At 47.8% G+C, this 27427-nt stretch overlaps 4 protein-coding genes across 6 annotated transcripts in view; 3 read left to right on the top strand and 1 right to left on the bottom strand.

Moving 5' to 3' along the window:
• Positions 1–226: 226 nt before the first annotated feature.
• Positions 227–14595, top strand: emc7b (ER membrane protein complex subunit 7b). The gene is made up of 5 exons (XM_056294855.1): positions 227–593; positions 9844–9963; positions 10094–10232; positions 11284–11364; positions 13943–14595. The coding sequence occupies exons 1-5, from the start codon at positions 361–363 to the stop codon at positions 14090–14092; spliced, it is 723 nt and encodes a 240-aa protein (XP_056150830.1). The 5' UTR covers positions 227–360; the 3' UTR covers positions 14093–14595.
• A 2767-nt stretch (positions 14596–17362) lies between these two features.
• On the bottom strand, positions 17363–18880 carry chrm5b (cholinergic receptor, muscarinic 5b). The gene has a single exon (XM_056294902.1). The coding sequence runs from the start codon at positions 18749–18751 to the stop codon at positions 17363–17365; it is 1389 nt and encodes a 462-aa protein (XP_056150877.1). The 5' UTR covers positions 18752–18880.
• Positions 18881–22175: 3295 nt separating this feature from the next.
• aven (apoptosis, caspase activation inhibitor) overlaps positions 22176–27427 on the top strand; it is a 59074-nt gene continuing 53822 nt past the window's right edge. For all 3 annotated transcript variants that reach the window (XR_008811408.1, XM_056294429.1, XM_056294427.1), the window contains exon 1: positions 22176–22422. Coding sequence is in view for 2 of the 3 variants with exons in the window: in XM_056294429.1 (XP_056150404.1) it covers positions 22225–22422 (198 nt within the window). In the remaining variant the exon portion in view is untranslated. The remainder of the gene's footprint in view (positions 22423–27427) is intronic.
• Positions 26053–27416, top strand: LOC130125010 (uncharacterized). Its single transcript, XM_056294430.1, has 2 exons — positions 26053–26535; positions 26702–27416. The coding sequence occupies exons 1-2, from the start codon at positions 26076–26078 to the stop codon at positions 27130–27132; spliced, it is 891 nt and encodes a 296-aa protein (XP_056150405.1). The 5' UTR covers positions 26053–26075; the 3' UTR covers positions 27133–27416.

Raw genomic sequence — 27427 nt, 5'->3', positions numbered from 1 at the left:
TTTGTTGTTACAAAATGTTTTTTATGGTAAATTATATGATCCATAATTTCTGAAGTGTTGACTTGTAATGATCGTCAGTGCTTTCTATGTACATCGTTTTGGCTTTTAACCCCCCCCCCCCCACCCCCCCAAAAAAAAACCCAAACAAACAAAAAATCCTAGCGTTTCGCTTTAGGGGTAGTGCTTCCGTGTTGGTCTTTCATTCCCTTCCGGTAGGGCCGTGCGGTCCGGGAAGTGACGTCATTTCTCCGCGGACAGCTGACCGTGGGCGCCGTGGTCGGAATCAGCCTCGTCGATTCCGAGGGTACGTGCAGAACGCGGGGTTACTCTCTCGCATTGCTGCAACGAAGACGGGGGATCATGTCGCACCGGGAGAGAGCAGCGTCGGCGTGGTTCGTCGTGCAAGCTATGCTAGCCGTGGCGTTCTGCTTCAGCGACACGGACACGGGGCCTAGCGCGGGCTTGTCGACACAGACGAACGGGGATCGGTTTAAAATCGAGGGGAGGGCGATAGTCCCAGGCGTCAAGACGCAAGACTGGGTCTGGACCGCAAGAGTCCTCGTGGAAGGTGAAGAATACGTGGGCTTTTTAAGGTGAGGAACGTTAAGAGTCTTACCTCTCCTCTCCCGCCCCCCCCGGCCGCCCCCCGGCCGACTAGCTGGCTAAGCTAACGTGAGCTCGGCTACTGCGTTTGTGGCGGCCGTACGGGTGGTGACGTTCTGTTTACGGGTTACAACTGCACACACGGACGGCACATTTCCACCACCCTTCTCGGTGGGGCGATGGGGCGAACTCCTGCCATTTTGGGTTACTGAATGGCTGACCTGTTTGTTGCCGTTATGTTTCATTTGTCCTTTGTTTTCCCGTCCCCTGCGTTTTGGCCCCTGTGGCGAGGAATTCGCTTCCGGATTAAGTAAAGTTACCGACTTTAACGGATGCGGCGCGGTGGCGCAGCGGTTAGCGCACTCGCCTCGCAGCAAGAAGGTTGTGGGTTCGAGCCCCAGGGTAGTCCAAAAACCCCTTGTGTGGAGTTTGCTTGTTCTCCCCGTGTCTGCGTGGGTTTCCTCCCACAGTCCAAAGACAGGCAGGTCAGGTGAATCGGCCGTATTAAATCGCCCCTAGGTGTGTGTGTGTGTGTCGGCTCTGTGATGGCCTGGCGGCCTGTCCAGCGTGTCTCCCCCACTCGCCGCCCAATGACTGCTGGGATATGATCCAGCATCCCCCGCGACCCTGAGAGCAGGATAAGCGTTTAGGATAATGGATGGATGGACTTTAATGGATACCTTGCAACAAGGTCCGGTGTAGCTGCAGGTCTTTGTTCCGACCAAGCAGTTACACACCTGATTATGTTAGTCAACCTGATTCAATTAGCAAAGACCCTGAGTCTACAAATCAAGGTTGATTGTAGACTCAGGTGTGTAACTCCTTGGTTGGAACAAAGACCTGCACCGACACCGGACCTTTCTGAACCATGTTGCCTATCCCTGCCTTACAATTCTGAAGATTCACACGTAAACAAATGACCTAACGGGTGGGCAGTCTTATCCAGAAAGGGCCAGTGAGGGTGAAGGTTTTTATTCCAAACAAAGCAAATACACACCCGATTCCAATAATCAACCAGTAGAGTCTTAGCTGAGGAACTTGATTAGATTACAGATGTGTAATTGCTTGGTTGGAACAAAAACCTTCACCCACACTGGCCCTTTCCGGATAAGATTGCCCACCCCTGAATAAGCTATGACAAGCTATAGCTGATCCACACATATACTTATCGTGAAGGCTTTGGCAGTTGCTAATTATGTTGTTTATTGTCTAGTTGGACTCCGGGTTACAAACCGAAAACGGAATCCTTTGGATAGTTGAGAAAAGGGTTGTATTCTCTTTCATCGCATTCGTTTCGACGTCTCACTATGGGATACGCCCCCTTGCGTATTCACAGAAGCACTTGCGCCGTTACGCCAGCCCTGATTGGCTGGCAGTCATGACGTCTGCATCAGGGCCTTGCACCTTATGAATGACAACTTGAATGAATTGAATGTCGACTGATGCAGCGTCACTTGTCATTAAATCACCTCTTCCAGCCCAGTATCAAGCCAAGGCGTGTAATACACCCGCTGGTCCAATGTGTCAGTGTCACGGTTTGCCTCGCTCAGGTGTGAAAAGTACACGTGTGTATGAAGGTGCAGTGCCAGCAGGGGGCGATGATTAACTCAATGCCAGCAACTCCCCACAGAGGAAAAGAAGCATACAGAATTTTCCAAAATCCCCCCCCCTAACCCTAACCTGCCTTCACCTCTTAATCATCGCCCCCTGCTGGCACTGCACCTTCATATACTCATGTACTTTTCATGCCTGAGGAGGTCAACCGTGACACTGACACGTTGGACCGGTGGGTGTAATACACGCTTTGGCGTGATACCGCGTTACCTCTTCTCACGTCAGAAGCACGCTCCTCTCTCACCCGTATCTAAGCTGACTAGCTAAACTGTCCTCAGACCAGAGCGGACACCTCCACTGCCAGGCACTAGCTGCTAAGATACCGATATGACTGCCTTCACCATTAGGTAGTTTTTTTTACTCTGGCCTGTCCGAAAACAGTGGAGTATTTCTGCTTTTACAAGCTAGCTAACACGTTAACTTGGCTACTTCGAGCAAGCTAATGGGAACCCATGGTCACCTCACTGCTTGCCCACTGTTGGAGCTAGCTAACGTGATTATCTCTCCAGATAATTATTTCCCTTTAGCACGCCAGCTAAACGGATACAGCTGCCAACTGCTTCCCACCTTGGAGCAAGGTGATTCCGCCCGCCTGTGCACCTGCAGAAACAAAATGTCAAGCAAAGACACACACCAGGTCTACTCCGCGTGTGTCGGGCTGGAACACGCCCAAGCCGTTGTCAACAACCCCGACTGGTGTGCTCACTACGCTTGCTTCACGGCTTAGAGCCTCCGCCAAAGACCAGCCCGCCAGGCTAGCCTCTCGGATAAGGACCCTATTCTCACCGGTCCCACCCCCGAGGAACCCCAGCTCGGTGTTGTTGAGGAGGGTGGAGAATCAGAGGGCGAAGATTTTCTGGTGTCGGGGGAGGACGACGAGGATAATTCTTCCTTCGTTACCCCGGCACAGACTCCCAGCTCTCCATGCCTGTCCGCTGCTAAAGGCGAGAGTGAGGCTGCACAGCCTCCGCCTAGGGCTGACATGCACGATGTGTGTAAACGCGCCGCAGAGAGACTGGGAATCCGATGGCCCACTGTCGTTGCGGAGGCTCCCCGGTCCCACTACGAAGGGAAGAAATTGCCCCCGGCCAAGCGGACTGCGAGACAGCTTCTCCCAGTGCTCTCCGAGCTCCTGGAAGAAGTCACCATCTCATGGAAAGAAAATCCATACCCCAGCAAGACCCCCCATTCAAGGGGCGTCTTCCCTGGATTTCTAAGGATTGGATAAGCATGCCATGGCTCGCATGCCGCCCATGGAGCCGCTGGTGGAAGCCCACCTCCACCCACAGTTGTCGGCTACATCATCCAGACCACCCACCCTCCCTACCAAAGCCAACTGCTTCCAGTCCACCATGACTGAGTGAGTTTACAAGGTGGCAGCCCTGACAGTGAGAGCGCTCAACCTTACCTCCATGTTGTCTGTCTACCAAGTCGATGTTGGTGCTGCAGGGGAGGGAAAGATGGCTCAATCTGACAAACTTGTCGGATAAAGAGAAGGAGGACATCTTGGACATCCCGGTTGTTCCTCATGGCATATTTGGCTCCACTCGCGCTTCCATGCAAAAGACATGGAAGGCAAAGAAAAAGGAAAGACGAAGCCTTTACAGCTCTTGTTAGCAGATGTGCGCCCAGGTGGCCTGCAGAAGGCCCCCTCGCTTTCCACATCCCTAAATGACCCAAGCCTCGCCAACCTGTTTCGGACCCCCCGACGCCAAAACTATTTGGCCTAAGAAGCCCTTCAACCCCCCCACCACCACCCAGACTGGTCAGCCGGCCCCGGCTCCTACTCAGCAGGCCAGGTGGAGGAAGAAGGCGTCTTAGCAGTCTACCCCATTGCTAGCAGACGTGCCAGCCGTCCCCTGTTCCCAGGCAGTCCAGCGTTCCAGTGTGAACGGGGAGGAATCCCCTAGTGCCAACCTTCTCTCTCAGCAGCATGCAGGCCCAGAGCTCAGTTTGTGCATCACAGCCAAGAAGAGACGAGACTCAGTTCAAAGGTGGGATTGTTCAAAGCCACATTCAAGTCTCATAAGCACTCACACACACTGTGAAAATAAATGTTCATTCACCGATGTATCCGGGCAGACAGCCGAGGGCACAGTATTACATTTTTTTTTAAATGGAGAGAAACATAAAGTTGCAGAACATAGTGTTTCCCCCTATAGCACCACCAGAGGGGGCCAATGCCCCCCCCCCGGGATGAAACAGTCCAGGGCAGCTGTCCTAAGTCTCGGTTCGCGCATGCGCAGGAGCACCCGGGTATACCGACCACTGTCAGCCGCTAAGGGGCAGCGTAATACAGTTAAAAGAGGTTCCCAGAGATCGTGTAGCTCAGACAAGTGCTTCACGCTTCTCTGTCTCCTCTATCTCTATCTATGGTGTCAAAATGGGTGTTGAAGACACTAGCCAGGGGCTACAGACTTCAGTTCGCCACAGCGCCTCCTCATTTCAATGGTTGCGTTGCTTCCCGTGCTCAGGGAGAGTCAGCCCAGGTGTTACAGGAAGAAGTATCTGCCTTGTTAAACAAAAACGCCGTACGAATAATGCCACACAAGCAGAGGCTAGAGGGTTTCTGTGGAGGTATTTCCTGGTTCCAAAGAAGGGGGGGAACGGCATCGTCCCATTCTGGACCTACGTGCTTTAAATGAGTATCTCAGGAGATACAAGTTTCTCATGATCACACACACAGCCCTGATATGCTTGGTGCGCCCGGGCAATTGGTTCACATCGATCGACCTGAAGGACGCGTATTTTCACATCCCCATTTGCACAGGAAATATTTAAGGTTCGCATTTCAGTACACGGTGTATGAGTAACTAGTACTCCCATTTGGCTTGTCACTGAGCTCGAGGGTGTTTGTGAAATGTGTTGAGGTGGTTATAGCTCCCCTCAGGGAGCGAGGCATCTGCTTAGCCACCTATCTGGACGACTGGCTGATGCTGGCACACTCGGAGCAGGAGGTTGTTACACACACGAGCATTGTGTTGGCACACCTGGCCGATCTGGGATTTGTGGTGAGCATGGAAAAAAGTGTGTTAACACCAAGACAGGACATAGCTTTTCTGGGTCTCAGGTGATTACTCTCACCCACACGGCCCGCCTGTCAGCCAAGAGAGTGGACACATTCAGGTCCACTCTGGCGCATTTTGTCAAAACGAAACAGGTCACATACGGTCTGTGTCTCAGGTTGTTGGGGCTGAAGGCGTCAGCGCTCTTAGTGGTGAGGCTGGGCAGGCTGTACAAGAGATTTCCAGCATGTGGCTTCTGTCAGACTAGACCCCGTGCCTGAGGTCTGTGGCGCTCTTGCGCTTCGCCCTTGGAAACGGCTGTCTCTCCTGACAGAGGGTGTGTGTATGCACGATATCGGCCAAAAAAGTAGTGACAATGGATGCCAGCCTATCGGGCTGGGGCGGTGTTTTCGAAGGCAGGGCAGTAAATGGGGTCTGGAGCACACGTCTCCATCACTCCCATATAAACTACTTGGAACTTCTAGCAGTGTTTCAAATGCTAAAACATTTTCTGCCATTTCTCCGGGGGCATCGTGTGCTGGTGAGGACCGGACAATACAACCACGGTAGCCTATATCAACTGCCAGGGAGGTCTGCGCCCCCAACAACTGCACATATTGGCACACGAATTGATATTGTGGAGCGATGCGCATCTTCTCTCTGTGAAAGTGACACACTTCCCCGGGATTCTGAATTTTGGTGCAGACCTCTTGTCCAGGGGGACTCGCCTTTTCGCAGAATGGAAACTGCACCCGGCCGTAGTGGATCAGATTTGGACACTGTTTGGCCACGCAGCAGTGGACCTGTTTGCATTGGGGGAGAACCCACAGTGCCCACTGTTTTTCTCCCTGCACGACCAGAACGCACCGCTGGGAGTGGATGCGTTCGTGCACGAGTGGCTGCGAGTTCCACTATATGCATTTCCCCCACTGGCCTTGATTCCCCCGACATTGTTCAGGGTGCGGGAGAATCGTCTTTCCCTGATTTTGATCGCTCCTCACTGGCCCGTCCATGCATTGGCTGGCGGAAGTGAAGCAGCTCCTCTGCGGTCGCCCATGGCACCTCCCGCTGCGCAGAGACCTTCTGTGGGCCTGGCCCATAAGTGGTTTAATTTAAGACATACTGGACTATCACAGAGTGTCATTAATATGGTTCAGAATGCCAGAGCGTCATCCACCAGGTCCCTTTAAGACTAAGTGGAGAGTGTTTTAGGAATGGTGTGCTATTGCACAAGAAATACCCTTTCAATGTATGGTTGGTGCAATTTTGTCCTCTCTACAGGACCTGATAAGAAGAAGGCATTTTCTACCGTCAAGGGCTGCTATTTCCGTTTGCCATGTCGGTTTTGATGGTAAGCCGGCAGGCCAGCATCCCCTTGTTTCTCGGTTTATGAAGGGTGCACGGATACTGTTACCCAGCTCTAAGCCTATGTCATCCTCCTGGGATTTGACTGTAGTTCTAGAGTCCCCCCCCCCCCAGTCATTCCTTTGAGCCACTGAAACACAGACATGAAAATGTTGTCTCTTAAGGTGGCTTTGTTGTTGGCTTTGGCCACAACTAACCATGTGAGTGATATTCACGCTCTGTCTGGGCATTCTGCTTGTATGCAGTTCACCCCTGGGAACCTTGGGATGACCTTGAAGCCTAATCCTGCTTTCATCCCTAAAGTGGTCAATCCATGCTTGCCAGTGGAACTGACAGCTTTTCAGCTGCCTCCTCACAGCTCTGCGGAGCAGCAGCGGCTGCATATGTTGTGCCCAGTTCACGCTTTACATACTTATGTGGAAAGAACAAGGGCCTTCAGGAAAGGGGATCAGTTGTTTGTGCCCTGGGCTAATCCCCACAGGGGCAAGCCCATCACCAAACAAAGACTATTTCACCGGATGGTGGATGCTATCACACTGGGTTACTCCAGCTCAGGCCTTCAGATTCCAGCTGGGTTGTGGGCACACTCTACTAGGGGTCTTGTGACCTCTTGGGCCCTGTTTAGGGGGGTCTCTATCCAGGATATCTATGCTGCAGCTAGCTGGTCATCGCCCCTCACAAGTGCAAGGTTTTATAAGTTGGATGTTATATCGTCAAACCTTGCTCATGCTGTCCTGACCATGGGTTCCTCAGTGGACCTGTCTCATCCATACACTTCTTCGTGAGGGGAGTCTGGTGGTCAGTCATTGAGATAAGCTTGTCTGGCAATAACAGGAGTCTCCATATCTCATAGTGAAACATCGAAACGAATGCTGTGAAAGAAAACTTGAGGTTACTTCCATAAACCCGGTTCTCTGAGTAGCATGAGTGAGATGCCTCACCAGACCGCCCTTGTTGCTGCTGAGGTGAAGCGAGAAGAGTTGTGCTTGTTTTGAATGATGAGTGACGCTGTGTCAGTCATATATATGGCGCAGGGCCCTGACACAGACGTCATGACTGCCAGCCAATCAGGGCTGGCGTAATGCTACAAGTGCTTCTGTGAATACGGGAGGGGGCATATCCCATAGTGAGACATCTCACTCATGCTACTTAGCGAACCGGGGTTACAGAAGTAACCTGAAGTTACTGTTTTGGCAATTGACGTGCCAGTATGTGACCCACGGAATTTGTTTGCTTGCAGCACCGCACTTTGAAGAGCAAATGTCAAAGCTGTGTCCCTCCTATGTGCAGTTAAACTGGGCAAAGACATTGGGCATACGTCAGTTATAAAGCTAATTGCCTGCACGTCTTTTAGCCTATATGAAATGTGTTCCCTCAACTGTCTCGTATAGTTTAGGGAGGGCAGTTTCAGAGATGTATTTGTGACTTGGCAAACTGTACCTTGGCTCCAAATGATCCATTAAGCGGCGAAATCCCACATTTTCGATGACCGACGGGTTGGTCATCCAGAACAGTGAATTTGACAAGCTTGTCGGTTATCTTTGTTGCTTTTGGGCTGTCTTTGTGGAAGTTACCGCGTTGCTGGAATGCGGTGTCCAGCGTTTGCTGCTACACTTCATGCTTTTTTTTCCCCCCTTTGCCCTTGTTGAACTCATTGTGCTCTTTCGCGTGATGCGTCTTCAAATGCTTTGTAAGATTGCTGGTCAAGTCAATTTTATTTGTATAGCCCAATATCACAAATTACAAATTTGTCTCGAGCTTTACAGCAACACAGTAATGTTGAGCATATTGGACACTGGACATGTTAGGCAATGGACACTGGACTGCCCCCATTCGCATGTAGTATTTTTGTTCATAATATGAGAAATATTCATTTGCAATAATATCTGTAATATTTTAGCTTAAATTATGGTTACAATGAGTAAAGCTGACACAGGCACTTTGGGCAGCTTAGGGGTCCTTTGGGGAAGGCGCAGGAGGGCGTTTCCAAAAGAGTAGATAAAGATATCCAGTATGGGCTGCATTTCTGCTCGGGTACAATATCGACTCGGGGTCCTTCGACTACATATGACGTCATGGATTATGATGCTAGTTAGCGTTGTTTAACAGTAACTTTATAGTTATTTAGCTGTGTGTTTTTTACAATCCACGTTGACATAGAGTTGGTTAGTAAAGGTGCGAGGGCCGAAGGCCCGAGCTGCATCTAAGGAGCGAGGCCACAGGCTCAAGACCCCCCCCACCCCCGAAGGACGAGTGAGCTGCGTCTAACATCAATCTACTGTTTCCCGCTGTTCTTAAACTGATCTAGCCCCTACCCAATCTTAATGCGTGAAGTAGTGATGTCATCTGTAGTCACAGGACCCTGACCACATCCGGTAGGGCAGGTAGATCAAGTACTCACACCGGGAGTGCAGCCACATTAGTTGATGTGCTTGTGTCTCTGTATTGCCAGAAAGAGAAATAAAAGATTATTTTCAATTTATGCACGCCTGGAAGTCCCTTATGTGTAAGCCAGCGTGAAACTGGCAAATCTTAGTGCCACCCCTCGAAACTAAAGTGGTCAGCACCTTGGTAGGTACTGACCACTGCATACCGGGAACACCCCACAAGACCTGCCGTTTCAGAGATGCACTGACCCAGTCGTCTAGCCATCACAATTTGTCCCTCGTCAACATTGCTCAGATCCTCATGCTGGCCCATTTTTCCTGCCTTCAACACATGAACTTCCAAGAACTGACTGTTCACTTGCTGCCTAATATACCCCACCCCTTGACGGGGGCCATTGTTAACGGGATAATCGATCTTATTGACTTACCTGCCATTGGTTTGAATGTTTTGGCTGATAGGTGTATAGTAGGACACTATATTAGGACTTAAACAGAGCTAGCCCAGGACACGGTTCTCAGCAGCACACCGGAAATGCTGGCATTTCTAATCTTGACACGATGGAGTAAAATATGTTCAAGTGTGAATAAAATGCTTTTTTTTTTAAATTGTGTTGCATTGCACCCAACTCCCACGGCTCACTGACAAAGTCCCGTCAGAAGAGACGCTAGCAGGTTTTAGCACGGCTCTGCTGACTATCTCCACTACCAACATCACAGAAACCATCGAGTTCGTATAGGCCACTAATCCTGGAGGTGCTTGGGTACAAGATTAAGAGTACAAGCCACGGCGTACCCTCCATGGAGGAGAGGCAGTATACTAGACATGTTTTTTCACATCCCAGTCTGTTTTGTTTTGTTTTTTTTCACAGAACTGATGGGGGTTTTGCTGTGAATGATGTTCCTCCAGGATCTTACGTTGTGGAAATCGTAACACCTGCATATAAATTTGAACCAGTACGTGTTGATATCACATCCAAAGGGAAAATGAGGTGAGGCTCAAGTATTACAGGAATCGCACAGACAGACACACAAACGTTGTCGCATGTTGCCTGAGGTGTCATCATGTGCATGAACACGGCTCGGTAGCAGCTTATCAATAAACTCCATGGCGTTTCACAGGGCACGTCTTGTGAATTACATCAAGACTTCTGAGGTGATTCGACAGCCGTACCCGCTCCAGGTTCGCTCAACCGGACCGCACACCTACTTCATGAAGAGGGAGACCTGGGGCTGGACGGACTTCCTGATGAATCCCATGGTGAAGATGCTGTTGAATTCTATTACACTGTCTCAACTTGTTTGTCATGTGTTGTGATCTTCGGTCAGGGTGGTGAGAGCAGTGTCTCGTGGTTCAGTGGACTTGTTTTAACAATCCTCTGTTGCCTTCTGTTATCTCTCTTGTTCCTCAGTCCTTAACAAAAGTCAAGTTTCTCCCTCATTAGCTCGGCTCTTCCTGGAGCTGTCTGTGATTATTAAACTGAAATCTGATTGGTGCAAATTTTCTGAAGCAGTTATGACACATGGCCAAAGGACATTGGGTTACACTTTTAGATTATTTATGGTTCACACCTCTCCATTCAGTTCCTGTTAGCACCCCCACCAGTAGCAGAGGTGCAGTTAATCACGATCACTTTAGTGTGAGGGCGGCACGGTGGCGCAGTGGTTAGCGCGGTCCCCTCACAGCAAGAAGGTCCTGGGTTCGAGCCCCGGGGTAGTCCAACCTTGGGGGTCGTCCCGGGTCATCCTCTGTGTGGAGTTTGCATGTTCTCCCCGTGTCTGCGGGGATTTCCTCCGGATGCTCCGGTTTCCTCCCACAGTCCAAAGACATGTAGGTCAGGTGACTCGGCCCTATTAAATTGCCCCTAGGTATGAATGTGTGTGTGTGTGTGTGTGTGTGTGTGTGTGTGTGTGTGTGTGTGCCAGCCCTGTGTGATGGACTGGGGGCCTGTTCTGGGTGTCTCCCCACCCGCCGCCCAGTGACTGCTGGGATAGGCTCCAGCATTCCCACGACCCTGAGACGGGATAAGCGGTTCGGATAATGGATGGATGGACTTTAGTACAAGAGCTTCATGGACAGCAGCAACTCTTTGAATTCCTTCTAAACACAAAATTTTAAATAGATTCAGTAGCCGCAGATGTATAAACTGATTTACCTGTGCCGGCTTTCCCGTTATGTTCGTTACTGGAAACATTTCCTACAGTTGTCAGTATACTTGTGAGGCCATACCCATCCATGAAGTGCACGTGCAAATGATGAGGCATGCGTTCCCGACTGACCCTTTAATTTCTTGTCTGAATTGCCCCTCCAGGTTATGATGATGGTTCTTCCACTGCTGATCATCGTCCTGTTGCCCAAGGTTGTCAACACCAATGACCCAGAGATGAGGAAGGTAAGGAGCCCTGTTAGTTTGCTATCTCTTAACTGCCGGTAGCTATAAGGTTATGTTCTGGGACGTGGTTAAATATCTACAATACAACCCCTCTAAACCTAACGGTCTCAGGACTGATGTCTAGATGTGCATGCAAGGACAGATGTTTCAAATTCCGTTGGACTGGACATTCTGACACATGTTAAATCCTCACTGTTGTCCTTTTCCATCTATTCACTTACAGCTTGTTTTCCCGTTTTCCATCATCATTCCATCAGTATTCAATTTGCCAATTTGTGCCTCTAAAAATATTTAAAAGCAGTTCCTGGGGTGTCCGGCTGGCGTGGCGGTCTTTTCCGCTGCCTACCAACACGGGGATCGCCGTATCGAATCCCCGTGTTACCTCCGGCTTGGTCGGGCATCCCTACAGACACAATTGGCCGTGTCTGTGGGTGGTAAGCCGGATGTGGGTATGCGTCCTGGTCGCTGCACTAGTGCCTCCTCTGATTGGTCGGGGCACCTGTTCGGGGGGGGAGGGCGAACTGGGGGGAATAGCGTGATCCTCCCACGCGCTACGTCCCCCTGGTGAAACTCCTCCCTGCCAGGTGAAAAGAAGTGGCTGGCAACTCCACATGTATGGGAGGAGGTATGTGGTAGTCTGCAGCCCTCCCCGGATCAGCTGAGGGGGCGGAGCAGAGACCGGGGTGGCTCGGGAAGAGTGGGGTAATTAGCCAGTTACAACTGGGGAGAGAAAGGGAGAAAAAAAATTTCCTACACTGTACCAGTGCACAGAAAATGAATGAACAGTTTTGCAGTTGCATTTTCCACTTTGTATTTCATCATCATTCACATTGTTCAAATTTTAACACAGTTAGTCAGTTACACTCTTTATTCATCATGTTTTCTCAGTCAGAAATTGTAAAGGTTAACAAAAATTCATGATTTCATGAGCAAATCCATTTTATTGAGCACTGGTACGACAACGTTGTGTGTAAAACATGTGGTACCACAGACAGAAACCTTGACGGGCAGGACAGTGTCAGTAGAGGGCAGGGGGGACGCATGTAGCCTGTAGGCAGGTAGAAAGAAGGGTCCGTTGTGGTGGGTTTTGCGTTGATCTGTTTGGATTAAAAGCTGTGAAAGTGTAATTTGTGACTGGGGTTGAGGGATTTCCTTTTATCGAGTTTTTTAACACTGTCGGAAATATTTTGGGACCTGAAATTTGGTCAGTGTTAGATGAAATTCGGTTAAGTGGGGGGTCCTGTATAAATTTCTCTTGCTAAGAACCTGTCAAATTTAAAAAAAAAAAAAAAAAACATTACCTGAAGTGCATCACACAGGTTCTCAAAATAGCCATTATGTCACTTTTGACAGATATGTCATAATAGCCATAAAGACATATTATGACATATCTGTTATGTCATAATGGCTGTTATGTCATAATAGATATGTTATATGCAGTACTTCCTACTACCACTACTACTACTACTACTTCATCTGTGATTTATGATGTTTGTTTTTCTTTCCCTTTTGTATGTGTTTAAGTGGGAGAGTACTGCTGGCGTCGTGTGTGGCTGCCGCTTCTCCCTCTCGTAGCCCCCCTTCCCATCCACCCCTGTATGTCTGTGTTATGTTCATCTGTCGTCTTGTTTCACCCTATTGTAAAGCCACTTTATAGTATTGATTTATTATTATTAATATTATTATTATTACTACTACTACTACTACTACTTTCGGCTGCTCCCGTTAGGGGTCGCCACAGCGGATCATCCGTTTCCATCTCTTCCTGTCCTCTGCATCTTCCTCTGTCACCACCAGCCACCTGCATGTCCTCCCTCGCCACATCCGTACACCTCCTCTTTGGCCTTCCTCTTCTCCTCTTCCCTGGCAGCTCCATATTCAGCAATGTGCAGTCCTTCCTAAAGTACCTTCATTTGTCTGATTTTTGTGGGTCAGTCATTTTGTTGGCATATCACAAAAATAAGGGAGTTCTCTTTTTTTGGGGGGGGGGGTTCCCCCTTTTTCTCCCCAATTGTACCTGGCACTCAAATTGTACCCAGCTCTTCTGAGCCGTCCTGGTCGCTGCCCCACCCCCTCTGCTGATCCGGGGAGGGCTGCAGACTACCACACGTCTCCTCCGATACGTGTGGCGTCACCAGCCGCTTCTTTTCACCTGACAGTGAGGAGTTTCACCAGGGGGATATAGCGCGGGGACAGTTCCCCCTCCCCCCTGAACCTGCGCCCTGACCGACCAGAGGAGGCGCTAGTGCAGCGACTAGGACACATACCCACATCCGGCTTCCCACCTGCAGGCACGGCCAATTGTGTCTGTAGGGACGCCCAACCAAGCCGAAGGTAACACGGGGATTCGAACCGGCGATCCCCGTGTTGGTAGGCAACAGAATAGACCGCCATGCCACCCAGATGCCCGGGAGTTGTCATTTTGTAGCAAATCTGTGTGTGTGCGTGTGCAGTTACCGTTACGGTGGTTTTCATTTGTAATGCAGGATGTGTTCACGCATTTTTAGTGACGCGGTCTTGAGGAAACTGAAAATGCCAGCAGCCTCACCGCCGTTTCTGTGTGCTGCCATCCTAACAGGAAATGGAGCAGTCCATGAACATGCTGAATCCCAACCCGGAGCTGCCAGACGTGTCGGAGTTCATGACCAAGCTCTTCTCAGGCTCCAAGGGCTCCAGTAAGCCGGGCGGCAGCAGCAAAGGGACCAGGCCAGCGGTCAAGCGGAGGTAGTACCATAACACATGCCCCGGTTCTGCTCAGAGAAGCAAGGGTGATGCCACGCAAGGAAAGTTTTAGATTTTTTTTTTTTTCATGAGTCTGTTGTACAGTTTCTTTTCTAAGAGGGTTATTTTTCTTTCTGAGTAAACCTACGTCTAATGAAATTGAAGTTTTTTGTTTTGTTTTTGTTTTTTTTTTGCACTGCACTGTAAAATCTCCCTTAATCCCCTCATCTAAGACAGAGACGCTGTGTGTGTGACGGATCCATTGTAGCTGTGACTGTTCTGCCGGTCTAACATTTATCTTGTAACTTTCTGGCCGCATTCTTCACTGCTGCTGCCTCTCAGAATCTCAGCGTAAGATCGAACTCTGCTACCTGAAACAGAACTTATATCAATATCCAGAGATTTTTAATTTTGAGCTAGTACGACTGTGAATGACAATGAATTGAATTTTAATGATGATATAAAACAGACTTATTTAAAATGCTCCATAAATAAAGTGAGATGGTACAACGGACTCAACATGTTTCTTTATTTCCTTGTGTTTCGAAGCGTTTTAAAAAGTATTTTACATGGTTATCTGGAGTACCGGTGGTGGTGGGGGTGGGGGGGGGGGGGTTGGCCTGAAAATACAAGCGCCAATTACCCTATTTTTCCGAGCTGTCCCAGTCGCTGCCCCACCTCCTCTGTCAATCCGGGGAGGGCTGCAGACTACCCACATGCCTCCTCCAATTGACCTTTGGCAAAGTACCGCCCCAGAACGGTGCTTGTCCAATCCTACCTTAGCGACGGTTTCTATGTGAGGGAGGTCCGTCAAGCTTTCAAACACACAGCAAAATGCTGAAACGGTGTGCCTATGGGATCTGCAAATGGGATACTAGATATCTGAAAAGTTCGGAGGGGGTGTCATTTTCTTTCCCTTCCCGAAACCCAGAACGCAAGAAGCGCAATGTGGGCAATAGATTTGGCAGTATAGCAGGCCCCCAGGCCAGCTTAATCCATCCAAAATCAACAAAAATACCTGTCTGCTCCAAGCTAAGCTAGCTGCTAGCTAGTATTGATAGCTAATACAGCTAACGTATTATTACTGTAACTTTCACCCACACGATGCGCTGATTTCTTCCTCCTTGTTTTGGTGTTTTCCGGCTACTTCCTGGACAGTTCTGAAATGCTTGACGGGCATAGCAACAGTAACTAAGGGGGGGCGGGACTTTGCGAAAGGTCAATACATGTGGAGTCGCCGGCCGCTTCTTTTCACCTGACAGTGAGGAGTTTCACCAGGGGGACGTAGCGCGTGGGAGGTTCACGCTATCCCCCCCCCCCAGTTCCCCTTCCCCCCCTAACAGGCACCCCGACCAACCAGAAGAGGCGCTAGTGCAGCGACTAGGACACATACCCACATCCGGCTTCCCACCCACAGACACGGCCAATTGTGTCTGTAGGGGCACCCGAGCAAGCCGGGGGTAACGCGGGGATTTGAACCGGTGATCCCTGCGTTGGTAGTGCAACGGAATAGACCGCTGCACTACCCGGCCTGAAGTTACAAGCACCTCACACAGGATATGTTCCATTTTGTAGTTTTACTTATTTTGTGTGTGTGTGTGTGTTTTTAGGTATGGCACAAGTCTATGATGAATTTGTACATAAAAGGTAATCCCTGCAGGTTTGGGAGTGTGGAAGAGCTGCACCCTTTGCGTTTGATCCTGGAGAGCGTGTGTTGCTCTGCTTTTTAGCTGGGCGCCCAGTCAAGGTAATATTGGAAATACTTGCTGTGGTAAATGACCTCCGACATGATGAATCACCGAGATACTGCGAGAACAATTCCAGTGATGAATGGCTCTATTAATACAAGAGCTGCGAAGCACCGGTCAGACGGTGTTGACATAACGCAGGCCGGCCGCTCTGGCGTGGACCGAGGGACCGGTGAGACGAAGCAGCTTGCTAGCGGAGCCCCCCCCCCCCCCCCTCCCATGATTCCTTCTGTTCCTGAGCAGAGGTTTGTGATGTTCACGCACCACGCCGGCACGTTTTGAGTTTGTGATGTGTTGAGTCAAAAAACAATTTGCCTTTTTTTCAAATTTTTTTTCTAAAGATTTTAATTTTACAAGTACAGAACAAAATCACACAAAGAGTGTCTTAGTTGTGTAACTATGCTGACAGCATTCCAACGGTGTTCTGGATTTCACTTGTTTTATCAGGGTGCCCAGACTCGCCCTCGCGCGGCGCTGGAGATGGAGGAGCGCGTCTCGCCACTTGGAGCACGACGAAGGCACAGAGTTAACGAGGAAACAGTTCGACCAGGTTTGGAGGACAGTGCGGTAATCCACCACATCGCTCGCCCACCGGCACAAAAGGCTAGCTGGCAAACTCCCACTGTCACCTCAGATACTGCGCACACGGAAATTATCGACATTCCCCGAATTTACTTACTGGTTGGTTTTTATACAGGTGTGTGAATACTACTACTACTACTAACTAACACTAACTTATTATTTAAATGAATCAATATTTATTAATAATTACTTTATTAATATTTATTATTGTCCATTATCATTTATTAATGTAATTTTAATTATTCATTAATCACTATTACTTAATACTACTACTACTACATACACCTACTACTACTAAGTAGTAGTAGGTGTATGAATACTGGCTGTAACAGTGGTGTGTGTGTGTGTAATCGGCGAACAATCGTATTGTCCCATTTTCGCTTCAGTACCGACGCAGCTGTAAACGTTGTACAGAGCAGCCCTTAAACTCAAGAACAAACGTCGGTTAAGACGGCGTGTGTTCAAAATGGGATTATCGCCGACATAAGCAATACATTCACAAAACCACTGACATAAGCAAGGCAGATTTGAACACTTACAACGAGTCTGACTAAAGTGTAAAGTCCGTAGTTAAAATCACATCGCTAGTCTTCCCTCCCTTGCGGTTACATCGTAACACATCTTAAAATGTGTATGCCTACAACATGATATATACAATGCACGCGAGCAATAGAATTAAATGTTTTCATGAGGTTCAGACTTTAATCATTTCCGTGAGTAGTTTGTCTTCAGGCAATTTTTTTTTTTTTTTTTTTTTGTACAGTTCTTTCATTAACACTCGAGTACTCCAAAACCGGCTTTGCCGACTTTTGAGCACTACCGGAATTTACTTTTGCACAAGAATCGCACACAACATGTCATGCTAAAGATGCACTGACCGTGAATCCCCGTGAAAGGAATCCACTTAAAAGCGTAACCGGTAAGTTTGTTCTGTCGAGTCCCCCATGTCAAGTCATTTTGTTGTTGACATTTTGTCCACCCCAGTGCAGCTTGTCTTCCCCTCTCTTTCTCCTCCACTGACAGAGCAGCAGGAGCCGGAAGGTCTTCTGGAAGGTCTTGTTGCACAGAGCGTAGCACATGGGGTTAATGGTGCTGTTGACATAACACAGCCAGTAGCCTAGGTGCCAGAGGGATAGGGGGATGCAGTCTGAACAGAAGGTGGAGATGAGAACCATGATATTGTAAGGTGTCCATGTTAGGATGAAGGCTAGGAGGATAGCGCTTAGGGTCTGAGCTGCCTTTTTCTCCTTTATCAACACATTCCTCTTCCGCTTGGTAATCTGGTTCTTCAGGACAGGGTCCATGGGTTTGGAGGTGCTGGATGAGGAGGGGGAGGAGTTCTTGGTAGTCTGCTCTTTTATGGGGGGGCATGGAGACTCAGTGATACTTTTGTCATTTTTGTCCTTTAAGATAGGTTTAAACTTATAAGAGATGCCTTTCTTGCTATTGCTCTTCTTTGGGGGGCTAGAGAAGCACCTATTTTCCTCGTAATCGGTCACCTGGCCATTCTTACTACTCTTCTCAGAATCCTGATCTTTGAATGACCCCTGCGGGGTTTCCATTGAAATATGATGCTCTTCCTCCTCCGATGAGGAATAGCTGTTGAAGGAGGTGGCCTGGTCTGCTTTAGCCCATGCCTCCTCTGACCTCGTTGTGGTCCTGGTGACGTTACTCTGGTTAGAGGATGACCACGAGGCTTGGCTCCTGTCTCTCCTATCATTTGTAAAGCGAAAGCAAGACTGAATGATAGTTTTCTGTAGTTTAGCCCCCTCTGAACTCTCAGAGGATGCCAGACCCTGAAGCTCCATCAAGTCCTTTGTCCGTCTCTCTGTCTCCTTGTAGATCCTACAATAAAGGATGGTCATAATGGAGACGGGGATGTAGAAAGCAGCAATGGCGGTGCCAAACGTGATCACAGGCTCAGAGAAAAACTGGATCTGGCACTGGTTTGGAGGCACTGTTCTTTTGCCCACAATGTACTGCCAGCAAAGGATGGGTGGTGCCCATAGGACGAAAGACACTAACCACGCCATGCCGATCATGATGGCTGCTCGCTTTGGAGTCCTCTTAGCCCTGTAGGTTAACGGCCTTGTGATTGAGAAATACCTATCAAAGCTGATGACAAGCAAGTTCATAACGGAAGCGTTACTTGCAACATAATCCAGTGCCAGCCAGAGATCACATGCAAGGTTTCCCAAGGACCAGTATCCCATTAATATATACATGGTGTACAGGTTCATAGACAGCATCCCTATGATGAGGTCCGCAAAGGCCAAACTTAGAAGGTAGTAGTTGTTGACAGTCTTCAGTTGGCTGTTGACCTTGAAGGACAGCATGACGAGCACATTGCCAGTAATCGTTATCAAGCTGACGATGGCTGACACTGTAGCTATGGTTATGACCTCCCACAGGGTGTGGACAGAAGGCTGGGCATTGGACAGGTTGCCATCGAAGGTGATGTTTGATAGATCCTTTGCGTTCATGATGCTTTATTATTTGCTTATATTACAGCAAGTGGGTAAGTTAAACGTGTTCCTCTGACTCCATCAAGAATTTTCGTGGATTTTTCTGGAATAAAAAGAAGGAAAAAAACCCAATGAAATATATGATTGCAATTCGTAAAAGCTTCAATATTGCCCAACGTAAGCGGGCTTATAGAGATTTTTGATACAATACTGGCGTTATATCTTTGGCATATTTATTTGCATTGTCATCGATGATGGACGTATCCAAATGTTTAGAGCAGGGGTCTCAAACTCAAATTACCTGGGGGCCACTTTACAGGTGGTCTTGTGGAGGGGGGCCGGTGCAATAGGGATGAAGAAAAAACTTCTAATCTAAAAAAAACTTCTAATCTTCACATTGTTTTTTTATTGTTATTTCCCATTTTTTCAGTTTTCACATGACTAGGTAACTATGTACATAGTGTAGCCTGGCCTAGGCCTACACTACCGTTCAAAAGTTTGGGATCACCCAAACACAAACACAAAATTGTTTGGGTGATCCCAAACTTTTGAACGGTAGTGTAGATATTGCACCAAAAACCAGACATTTGCAGCTAGAATAGTCATTTACCACATTAGCAATGTATAGAGTGTATTTCTTTAAAGTTAAGACTAGTTTAAAGTTATCTTCATTGAACAGTACAGTGCTTTTCCTTCAAAAATATGGACATTTCAATGTGATCCCAAACTTTTGAACGGTAGTGTACATGTTGAACCTACTTCTTGCCAGAAACCTGGCACTTCTTCTGCTGACACAGGTAAGGGACATTTGCTTTCAGGTAGTGGACACCCTGAGGACAGCCTGGAGATGTTCATTGGTCAGTCTGGTCATATGCTTGGATTTATTAAAGTTCATAGTTGAGAACAGTTTCTCTCACAGATAAGTACTGCCGAACAGACACATGACCCGCCTGAACCGTTTGGACAACTGTGGGAATGTTTTGGGAAGCTCTCTGAGAAACTGTCCAAGCATCTCCTCTCCTTGTGCCTCCCTGAACTTTGCTTTGAGCTCAGTGTTGCACTGCAAGTCTATGAGCTCCATGTGAAATGTGCTTTGGAGAACTGTCCACGTGAAAGGAGAAGGGGTCTGCAAAGAACTGGAAAGTGGTGCTGTGAGTCTTAAAGTCAGAAAAGCAATGCTCAGACTCCTGCTGCAGATTGTCAATGGCAGTCACATGCTCATCAGCATTGACTCTGGCACCATAACTGACTGGCATGTTGGGAAGGGGACAAATCTTTTCTCTGTGAGCTGTGCTTGCATAATCTTGAGTTTCGCAAAGAAGGCTTTCACACTATCTAATGCTACAAGTGACAAGTTGGTCTGGCCCCTGCCGTTTAAGAGTGTTAAGTGCCTGTGTGATATCAAAGCTAAGTCCATGAGCCATTTGGGATGTCAGGAACACGTAGCCTGCCTTCTTTCATGAATTCTCTGATCGCCTCCCTCAATTCAAAGAACCTTTTCAGGGCACTGCCCCTGCTCAGCCAGCACACATCTGTGAAGTACAACACATCTCCACGTGTTGCATGTATTTCCTCCAGAAACACACAGAGCTGACGGTGTTGTAAAACCCCTTGATCTGATGTCATTAATGCATTTCACCACAGCAGTCATGAGTCACTGTCAAATTTCAAGCATTTGCTGCAGCGTGCCTGCTGGGGAATGTCTATCCAAAGGAACTGAATCGAGTGCAACTGGACTTGGTATATATCCGTGAAGACGTTTCGCCTCTCATCCAAGAGGCTTCCTCAGTTCGTGCCTTTCTGACTAGACCAAGCTAGTAGCTTGGTCTAGTCAGGGAGAGAGGGGAGAGAGGGGGGGAGAGAGAGAGGGGGAGAGAGAGGGAGCGCTGCAAAACAGACACAGGCTACGTCATCTGCAACTGGCCACACAACTAATCAACCCCACCAACAAAACAGCCTCGAGATTCGTGGATATCGATATCAACTGTGTATTCTGTAAAAATGCGGAAGAAACTATTAAACGTCTATTTCATGTATGTCAGCACACAGCAGGATTCTGGGGGAGGGGGAACAACTGAGGATTGTTTTGTTGCTCAAATCAATTATTCAATTAAGCTGGAAGGATGTAGTACTATATTATGAACACAATTAATTAATTGATTCTAGTGGGGAAATACCATATTGTAACGTACACACGAATGAGTAAGCTCGGTAGCCCTTGGCTAACGGGTCGGACCCTTTAGTCGACTGGTTAACGTTGTCGCCCGCGATGCGGGAGATACGGGTTCGCGTCCCGGCTGTGGCGGCGGTTCCCGGGCTGTCCCCCTGAATTCGCTGCAATATCCATACGGCGAAGTTCTGCGGGTCTCGCTCATCATCTGAGCCTTTAAGGACTGAACTCAGAACGCATTTCGAGTCTATCCAACTTATAAATAATACGAAACGTGTCCATACGGTTAGTATGATAAAAGAATTATTTTGAAGAAAGTTGAATTTCATGGCTACCTCTGTTCGATCATTTTTATTGTCTTTTTAATTTTGTTATTGTAGCGAATTCGGGGGACAACGCAACCGCAGGAAGTGCCGCGGCCGGGAAGCGAAACCGTATCGCCCTCACTGCAGGAGACATCGCTAACCGCTCGACTAAAGGGTCAGATCCGCCAGCCAGCGGCCAGCGTGTCTTCTTATCCATGCACGTTACATTACGTTACATTTACCCTATGTCTTGACAACTTATTGATTGTAACGTGGTACTGAGAATGGAAATAGAGTCATACTCTGTTACATCATCCTTTCTTTATAAGGATCAATCAATCAAGTTGCATTTTATATGCGCTTTTGAGGCCTTAATATTGTAAACTACTAATAACACACGTTAGCACCCTAGCTAACGGGTCTGACCATTTAGCCGAGCGGTTAGTGACGTCGCCTTGTGGTGCAGTACACCTCGTATCGAATCCCGCACCGGGCAAGAAAATAACTGGTTACGCTGTGTTTTGTTTTTGTCTCAGCGTTTGTTGTTGTAATATTTCTTCAATGAAAAGACAGTGGGGGGGAATCAATCAATCAGCTGAGTACTTTGAGCTACAAACATAAAAAAAACGTTTGTTTTGTTTTTTTTTTTAAACATGAAGGTAGTATGCATAATGTCTCTTCATGAACCTAAACATAGCGTTGGGCCGCACTAAACTGCCCCCGCGGAGCCGGGCCGGAAGTTGGAGACCCCTGGTTCGGAGGAACAAAATAAAAAGCCCTTGTTTGCAGGGGGACGCCGTTTGGTGAAACACTCGTTCCCCATCATAGCGTCACGGCGTGAACGGTCCGCCGCCGGCGCGCGTGCGGCTATGGAGTGGAGAGCGAGCAGAGGGAGAGGCAGAGGAGGCGGCTGGGGACGAGGCGGCGGACAGGACGGTGACGGCTCCGCCGCTGCTGCTGCACACCGGGGAAGAGGGAGAGGAGGACACAACCGCGGCAGGGGGAAGAGGGAGCATCACCGCGGGCGCGGACGCGGGGGAGGCCCGCCTGCGGCTTTTGAGCGACCGGTGAGAGGCTGTCGGAACTTCTGCGTCAAGCGCTAGTTAGTTATGAGGTCCCCATGGAGGACCCGTCCAGCGTTGGGGACGCATCTATAAATTAAGTAGATTTGATCATATAGACCTCCACCCGTGTGTTGGTTGTAGGCGTTAGAGGAGGTTTTGCTCTAGCACCTTCCTCTGAGAGTTCCTAAAAGTCCTGCATTTATATTAAGGACGTGGTTTGATGGCCAGGACCTTCCCGCAGGGATTCTGGAGATGTTTTATTTCAAGTGCTGACCACAGTGTTTTTGCGCGTCAGAAGAAAGCGTTACTATACATTCAGACCATATGTCAAAGTGACATAACCAGGGGCGCCGGAATGGGGTGGGGGGCAGGGGGCATTAACCCCCTCCAGACACATTTTTACTCCCTTTCCACATTTTTGAGAAAAAGAACGATCCCCTCCAAGTACGACCCGGTTCCCTTCGTTCGTACCAGAGCCGTTCAAAAGAACCGGATCGTTCGCGAACGTCACATCACTACTATGGATGGTGTTTTCCCAACAGCAGTTGTAATGTAATTTACCAGTGGCTAAATCATTTTGGTGAGGAATGCGACGATGAAGCAGTGAGCTGTTTTCGTGATTTGTCTTTTTAATCATGGCTTTGGGGTAGATGTGCGCTGCTGAACACGTGGCAACATCACCGTTGCTCTTGCTTGCTTGCTGCTACAGGGTTCCTGTCTTGCAGACTCGTAGTTTAGGCGAACTGAACCACGCAGCAGAAAGAGCGGGATTTCAAAACTGAATACAATGTATCACTTAAGCGCTCACGCTCGGCACAGAACGCTACGTTGAGATGCCGAACTGCAACAAAGTAACAAGATGGGGCGGACGCGTGTCTTCAGTGACGCGCTTTATTGTATTAAAACCGCAAATACAGGCGCTCGTTGTAGTACTCGAGTCCACGACTCGGACTCGAGTCCGACTCGAGTCCTGATTTTCATGACTCGTGACTCGACTTGGACTTGAGCACTGATGACTCGGACTTGGACTCGCGAATTTGCTGCATTCGGACTCGGAAGTTGGAGACCCGGACTCTGACTTTTTAATTGATAGACTGTTTTTGTTAGATTTTTTTTTAAATAATAGGCCCTATTAAAATATATTGATAGCTATATTAATACTGTAACATTATTCAATTTCGTGCGAGGGCAGGCACGTGTGTTCCACCTACGTGCGGAGGCACGTGGCGTGCATACCGTCATGTTCAGTAGCGCGAAGATGCCTAAAGAGACGCCCCGAATTGTGCTCTTTGCTTACACAGATTTTACAACAAATTCCAGCAAGATCAGTGCTAGATGTTCGATATGTAAACGAACTATTGAGGAGAAGACCGGGACAACCTCAAACTTCAACAGACACCTGTCAAGGATGCACCCAGAAAAGTAAGTGATATGCAGTCAAGTTGATGATATGGTTGGTGATCAGTTAACGTTAGCTAGCTAGCTAGCTAGCTACGGTAACAATGGCCTCTGAAGTAACTCAACCACTGGTCCAAGATGTTGGGTCAGGTGGTGTGGCGGGTATATCATATCACTAGAACCAAGTGAGATTGTATAGGTAAGTTAAGTAAGGTTACTGTTAGCATGCTAATGCAGCATTGCACAGAAAAGTCACAGTACGGTTCGCTTTCGGTACGAGCGTGCCATCCATCTCACTAATGAACTGGTAAGTAACACGCAGCGTCTTCGTGTTATAGGGAGATTAAAACTGATTTTTCCTATTTATCATTTAGCTAATTACCAAGTAGCACCACTCTGAACTACCGTGTTAGCATTCATCTTAACTAGCAATAACAAATCCGCACATTGCAGGTCTCCGCCATGAATTTTCTCCAAGTGCGGAGAAGGAAGAAGTCTAGCCTATATGCATCCACAAATAATGTTGATAAAATGTGCACAACTTTACAATGCAAATAAAAATAATTGTAGGCTATTACTCGCCAAATGGACTAATTGGAGAAAGCTAATGTGGATGCCGCCACTGGTTTTCTTGAGAGCTGGAGGCGGTACGAGATTTGACGGATGTGGCATTCCCCCCCCCCCCCCCCCCCGATGTACCGAAAGCTACCGAACCGTATGGTGATTGGTGACACCGCATAGGCTACTGTAAATATGGGGATATTTTTCTTTGCATATGTGCAGCATTGGGTGTGCCAAATTCTAAAAATAGACACGCGCGACGTAGCTTTTGAACAGTACTATGAACTGGCTCTGTCTTCTAACAAAATCACACCCTCCCTGACCCATACAGAATAAACATACAGACTCACGGAGGATAGAGAGTTAAAGCTCAGCTAGGTAGCATATAACATACTTAAATCAATAATTAAATGACTGGGTTTTGCTAATTAATCCCTGTCCTGTTAGTCTCATAAATTATGTATCTTTTCCCCTACTTTTCATTTATCCAGCTAGCTTACATTAGTTAATCTACTAATATGGTAATGTTAGTTATATAGATAACTAAATATGTAACTTAACTGGTTGTGGTTCAAACAACTATGTGTATAATGTGTAACATTTGTATTGTTATTGCATATTGTTATAGCTATAACGTTACACATTTTTTGCTGTGAGAAAGATTACTTGAAACAGTTTGGCATCAGCAAGCTAAAGTGTGTATCCTATCTTCCCCTAGGTTCCAAGAATACCGTGCCTCCACTGCTTCAGATGTGATGCCAGCTGCTTCAGGTCAGAAGACTATCGCATCATTTTTAAATGATGGACAGCAAAGGATGTACGACCTCAAACATCCACGTCAGAAGGCTATAAGTGATGCCCTTGTAAAAGATCTAATCATTAAGTGCTGCTTGCCACTCTCCATCGTTGACAACGAGGACTTCAAGCACTTCCTGCATGTCCTGGACCCTCAGTACCGGCCCATAGCAAGATCCACAATTTCCTCTGTGACCATTCCAGGAATGGTGGAAGTCAAGAAAGAACAGATAAAGAGCCAGCTGGCAGAAGCATTGAGTGTTGCTGTTACCACAGACATTTGGAGTGATCGAAAGATGCGGTCATTCCTTGGAGTGACAGCACACACAGTGGCAATGGATAAAAAAAAACAGGAACTCAGCCTTCAGTCACATCTTCTTTCCTGCAAAAGAGTGCATGGGAAACACTCAGGAGAGAAGATTGCAATGATGTTTGAATGCTGTGCTGAAGAATACCTGATTAAGGACAAGATCAACTTTGTCATAACTGACAATGCATCCAACATGAGAAAAGCTTTCCAGGCCAGCTTTCCCCTAGAGGATCCTTGTGATGCTGAAGCTCATGATCCTAGCACATTTGAGGAGGAGGAGGATGAAATATTGCAAGACCTGATGCCAGAAGATCAACAGACAGTCAATGACACTTTGGCTGAGAACTGTAAGATGCAGAGACTATCATGCTTCACACATTCACTGCAGTTGGTCATAAAAGATGGTCTGAAAGAAACCAGTGGGCTGTCAAGCACCCTAGCAAAGCTATCCCGTGCAGCCAACCTCCTCCACAGTGGCACCTCGTTTAAAGACTGCTTTGAAGCGTGTTCTGGTGATGCAACAATTCCAACAGCGAATGCCACACGATGGAATTCCACTCTGAAGCAGGTGAAGGCTTATGTGCATTTAGACATGCAAAAGCTGTCCAGTGTGTTGGAATCAGAGGGGCACAAAAGCCTTATCTTATCCCCGCGAGAGTATGCTCAGCTTAAAGAACTGATCGAAGTTCTTGATCCGTTCTTAGAGGCAACCAACCTAACTCAGGGTGAGACTACTGTCACCGTCAGTGTGATTGTGCCCTGTGTCCTCACTCTGCACTGTCGCCTGCAGGAAATAAGAGGAAAAGCCAGATACTGTGGGCCTCTGGTGAGAGCTCTGGAGAGCTCCTTGAAAACAAGGTTTGCAGAGGTTTTCAGTGCAGTCAAGATACCAGGATGTGAGCCAGCTGAAGGAAGAGGCCCCACCAAATTTCCTTTCACCAATGCCTACTTCATAGCATCTATGTTGGACCCAGCATTTGGCTTCCAGTGGCTAGAACATGATGTGCAGCTGGACAGTGACATCAAAGATGTGCTGAAGACTGAGATCAAAGGTGAGAAATCTTTTTATTAACGTTAGTTAAGTGATTAACTATTTGATTGTTGTGATGTTTATATCATTGAAGGTGTTACAATAAAGCACATAGGCGTGTCATTTGTCATGTAGGCCTAGTCAATAACATATTTGTAATGAGTCCCCCATGCCCCCTCTCATTTCAGAGTATATAAAGGCAGAGGGTGACAAGCAAGCGGTATCAACAGCAGATGCAGCGGAAGCAACAGGACCAGGGGAAGGTGAACTTTCAGAGTCTCCTCCTGAGAAGCAGTTGAGAATGTTCTCCCACTATAGGAGGACTCCCTCCTCCACCCAGAAGAAGCCGTCTGGCCAGGCTCAGTTGACTGCATACCTCGACTTGATCGCTGAGCAGGACTCTGACTCAGTCCCGTGCCTCAGGTTTTGGCAGCAAAACAAATCCAAATTCCCTACCCTCTATCAGATTGCCACACAGGTATTCTCTATCCCTACCTCCAGTGCGCCCATTGAAAGGGTATTTAGTCATGGAGGCATTTTGATGAGGCCTCACCGTGCAAGGTTGAGTAGTTCCATGCTGTCAGATCTTATGTTTTTGAAATGCAACATGTATGCTTAAAACTAGTGCCACCAGCCTTTTGTTCCTAACTATTCCTGAGAGACAATGTCTTTTGACTAGTTTTTATGAATGTATTGTATGCTGTGGAACTTACTTCTGTATACTGTTTCCACCATTTGCTAATATCATGCTATTCACAGCTATCAATGTGTTTTGAAGCACATCCAATGTTCAGAATGTCAAAGAAATTCAGACTGTTCTAAAAATGTGTGTGTGCGCACATGCTTGCGCGTGCATGTGTGCGAGTGTGTGGGTGTGCATTTGTTTGGCTATCGTGTCACAAAGTAAATAAACT

The sequence above is a fragment of the Lampris incognitus genome, chromosome 15 (assembly GCF_029633865.1).
Source record: "Lampris incognitus isolate fLamInc1 chromosome 15, fLamInc1.hap2, whole genome shotgun sequence".
NCBI classification, from domain to species: Eukaryota; Metazoa; Chordata; class Actinopteri; order Lampriformes; family Lampridae; genus Lampris; species Lampris incognitus.
The sequence above is the reverse complement of the archived record's forward strand: the minus strand, read 5'-3'. Positions and strand labels throughout refer to the sequence as shown.

What these genes read in the sequence shown, in the direction of transcription:
- emc7b (XM_056294855.1), top strand. Translation starts at nt 361, where the DNA reads ATGTCGCACCGGGAGAGAGCAGCGTCGGCGTGGTTCGTCGTGCAAGCT. An exon ending in GAATACGTGGGCTTTTTAAG is followed by an intron (nt 594 to 9,843) that starts GTGAGGAACGTT and finishes TTTTTTTCACAG; the next exon opens with AACTGATGGGGGTTTTGCTG. An exon ending in ACTTCCTGATGAATCCCATG is followed by an intron (nt 10,233 to 11,283) that starts GTGAAGATGCTG and finishes TTGCCCCTCCAG; the next exon opens with GTTATGATGATGGTTCTTCC.
- chrm5b (XM_056294902.1), bottom strand. Translation starts at nt 18,751, where the DNA reads ATGCTGTCCTTCAAGGTCAACAGCCAACTGAAGACTGTCAACAACTAC.
- LOC130125010 (XM_056294430.1), top strand. Translation starts at nt 26,076, where the DNA reads ATGCAAAAGCTGTCCAGTGTGTTGGAATCAGAGGGGCACAAAAGCCTT. An exon ending in GCTGAAGACTGAGATCAAAG is followed by an intron (nt 26,536 to 26,701) that starts GTGAGAAATCTT and finishes CTCTCATTTCAG; the next exon opens with AGTATATAAAGGCAGAGGGT.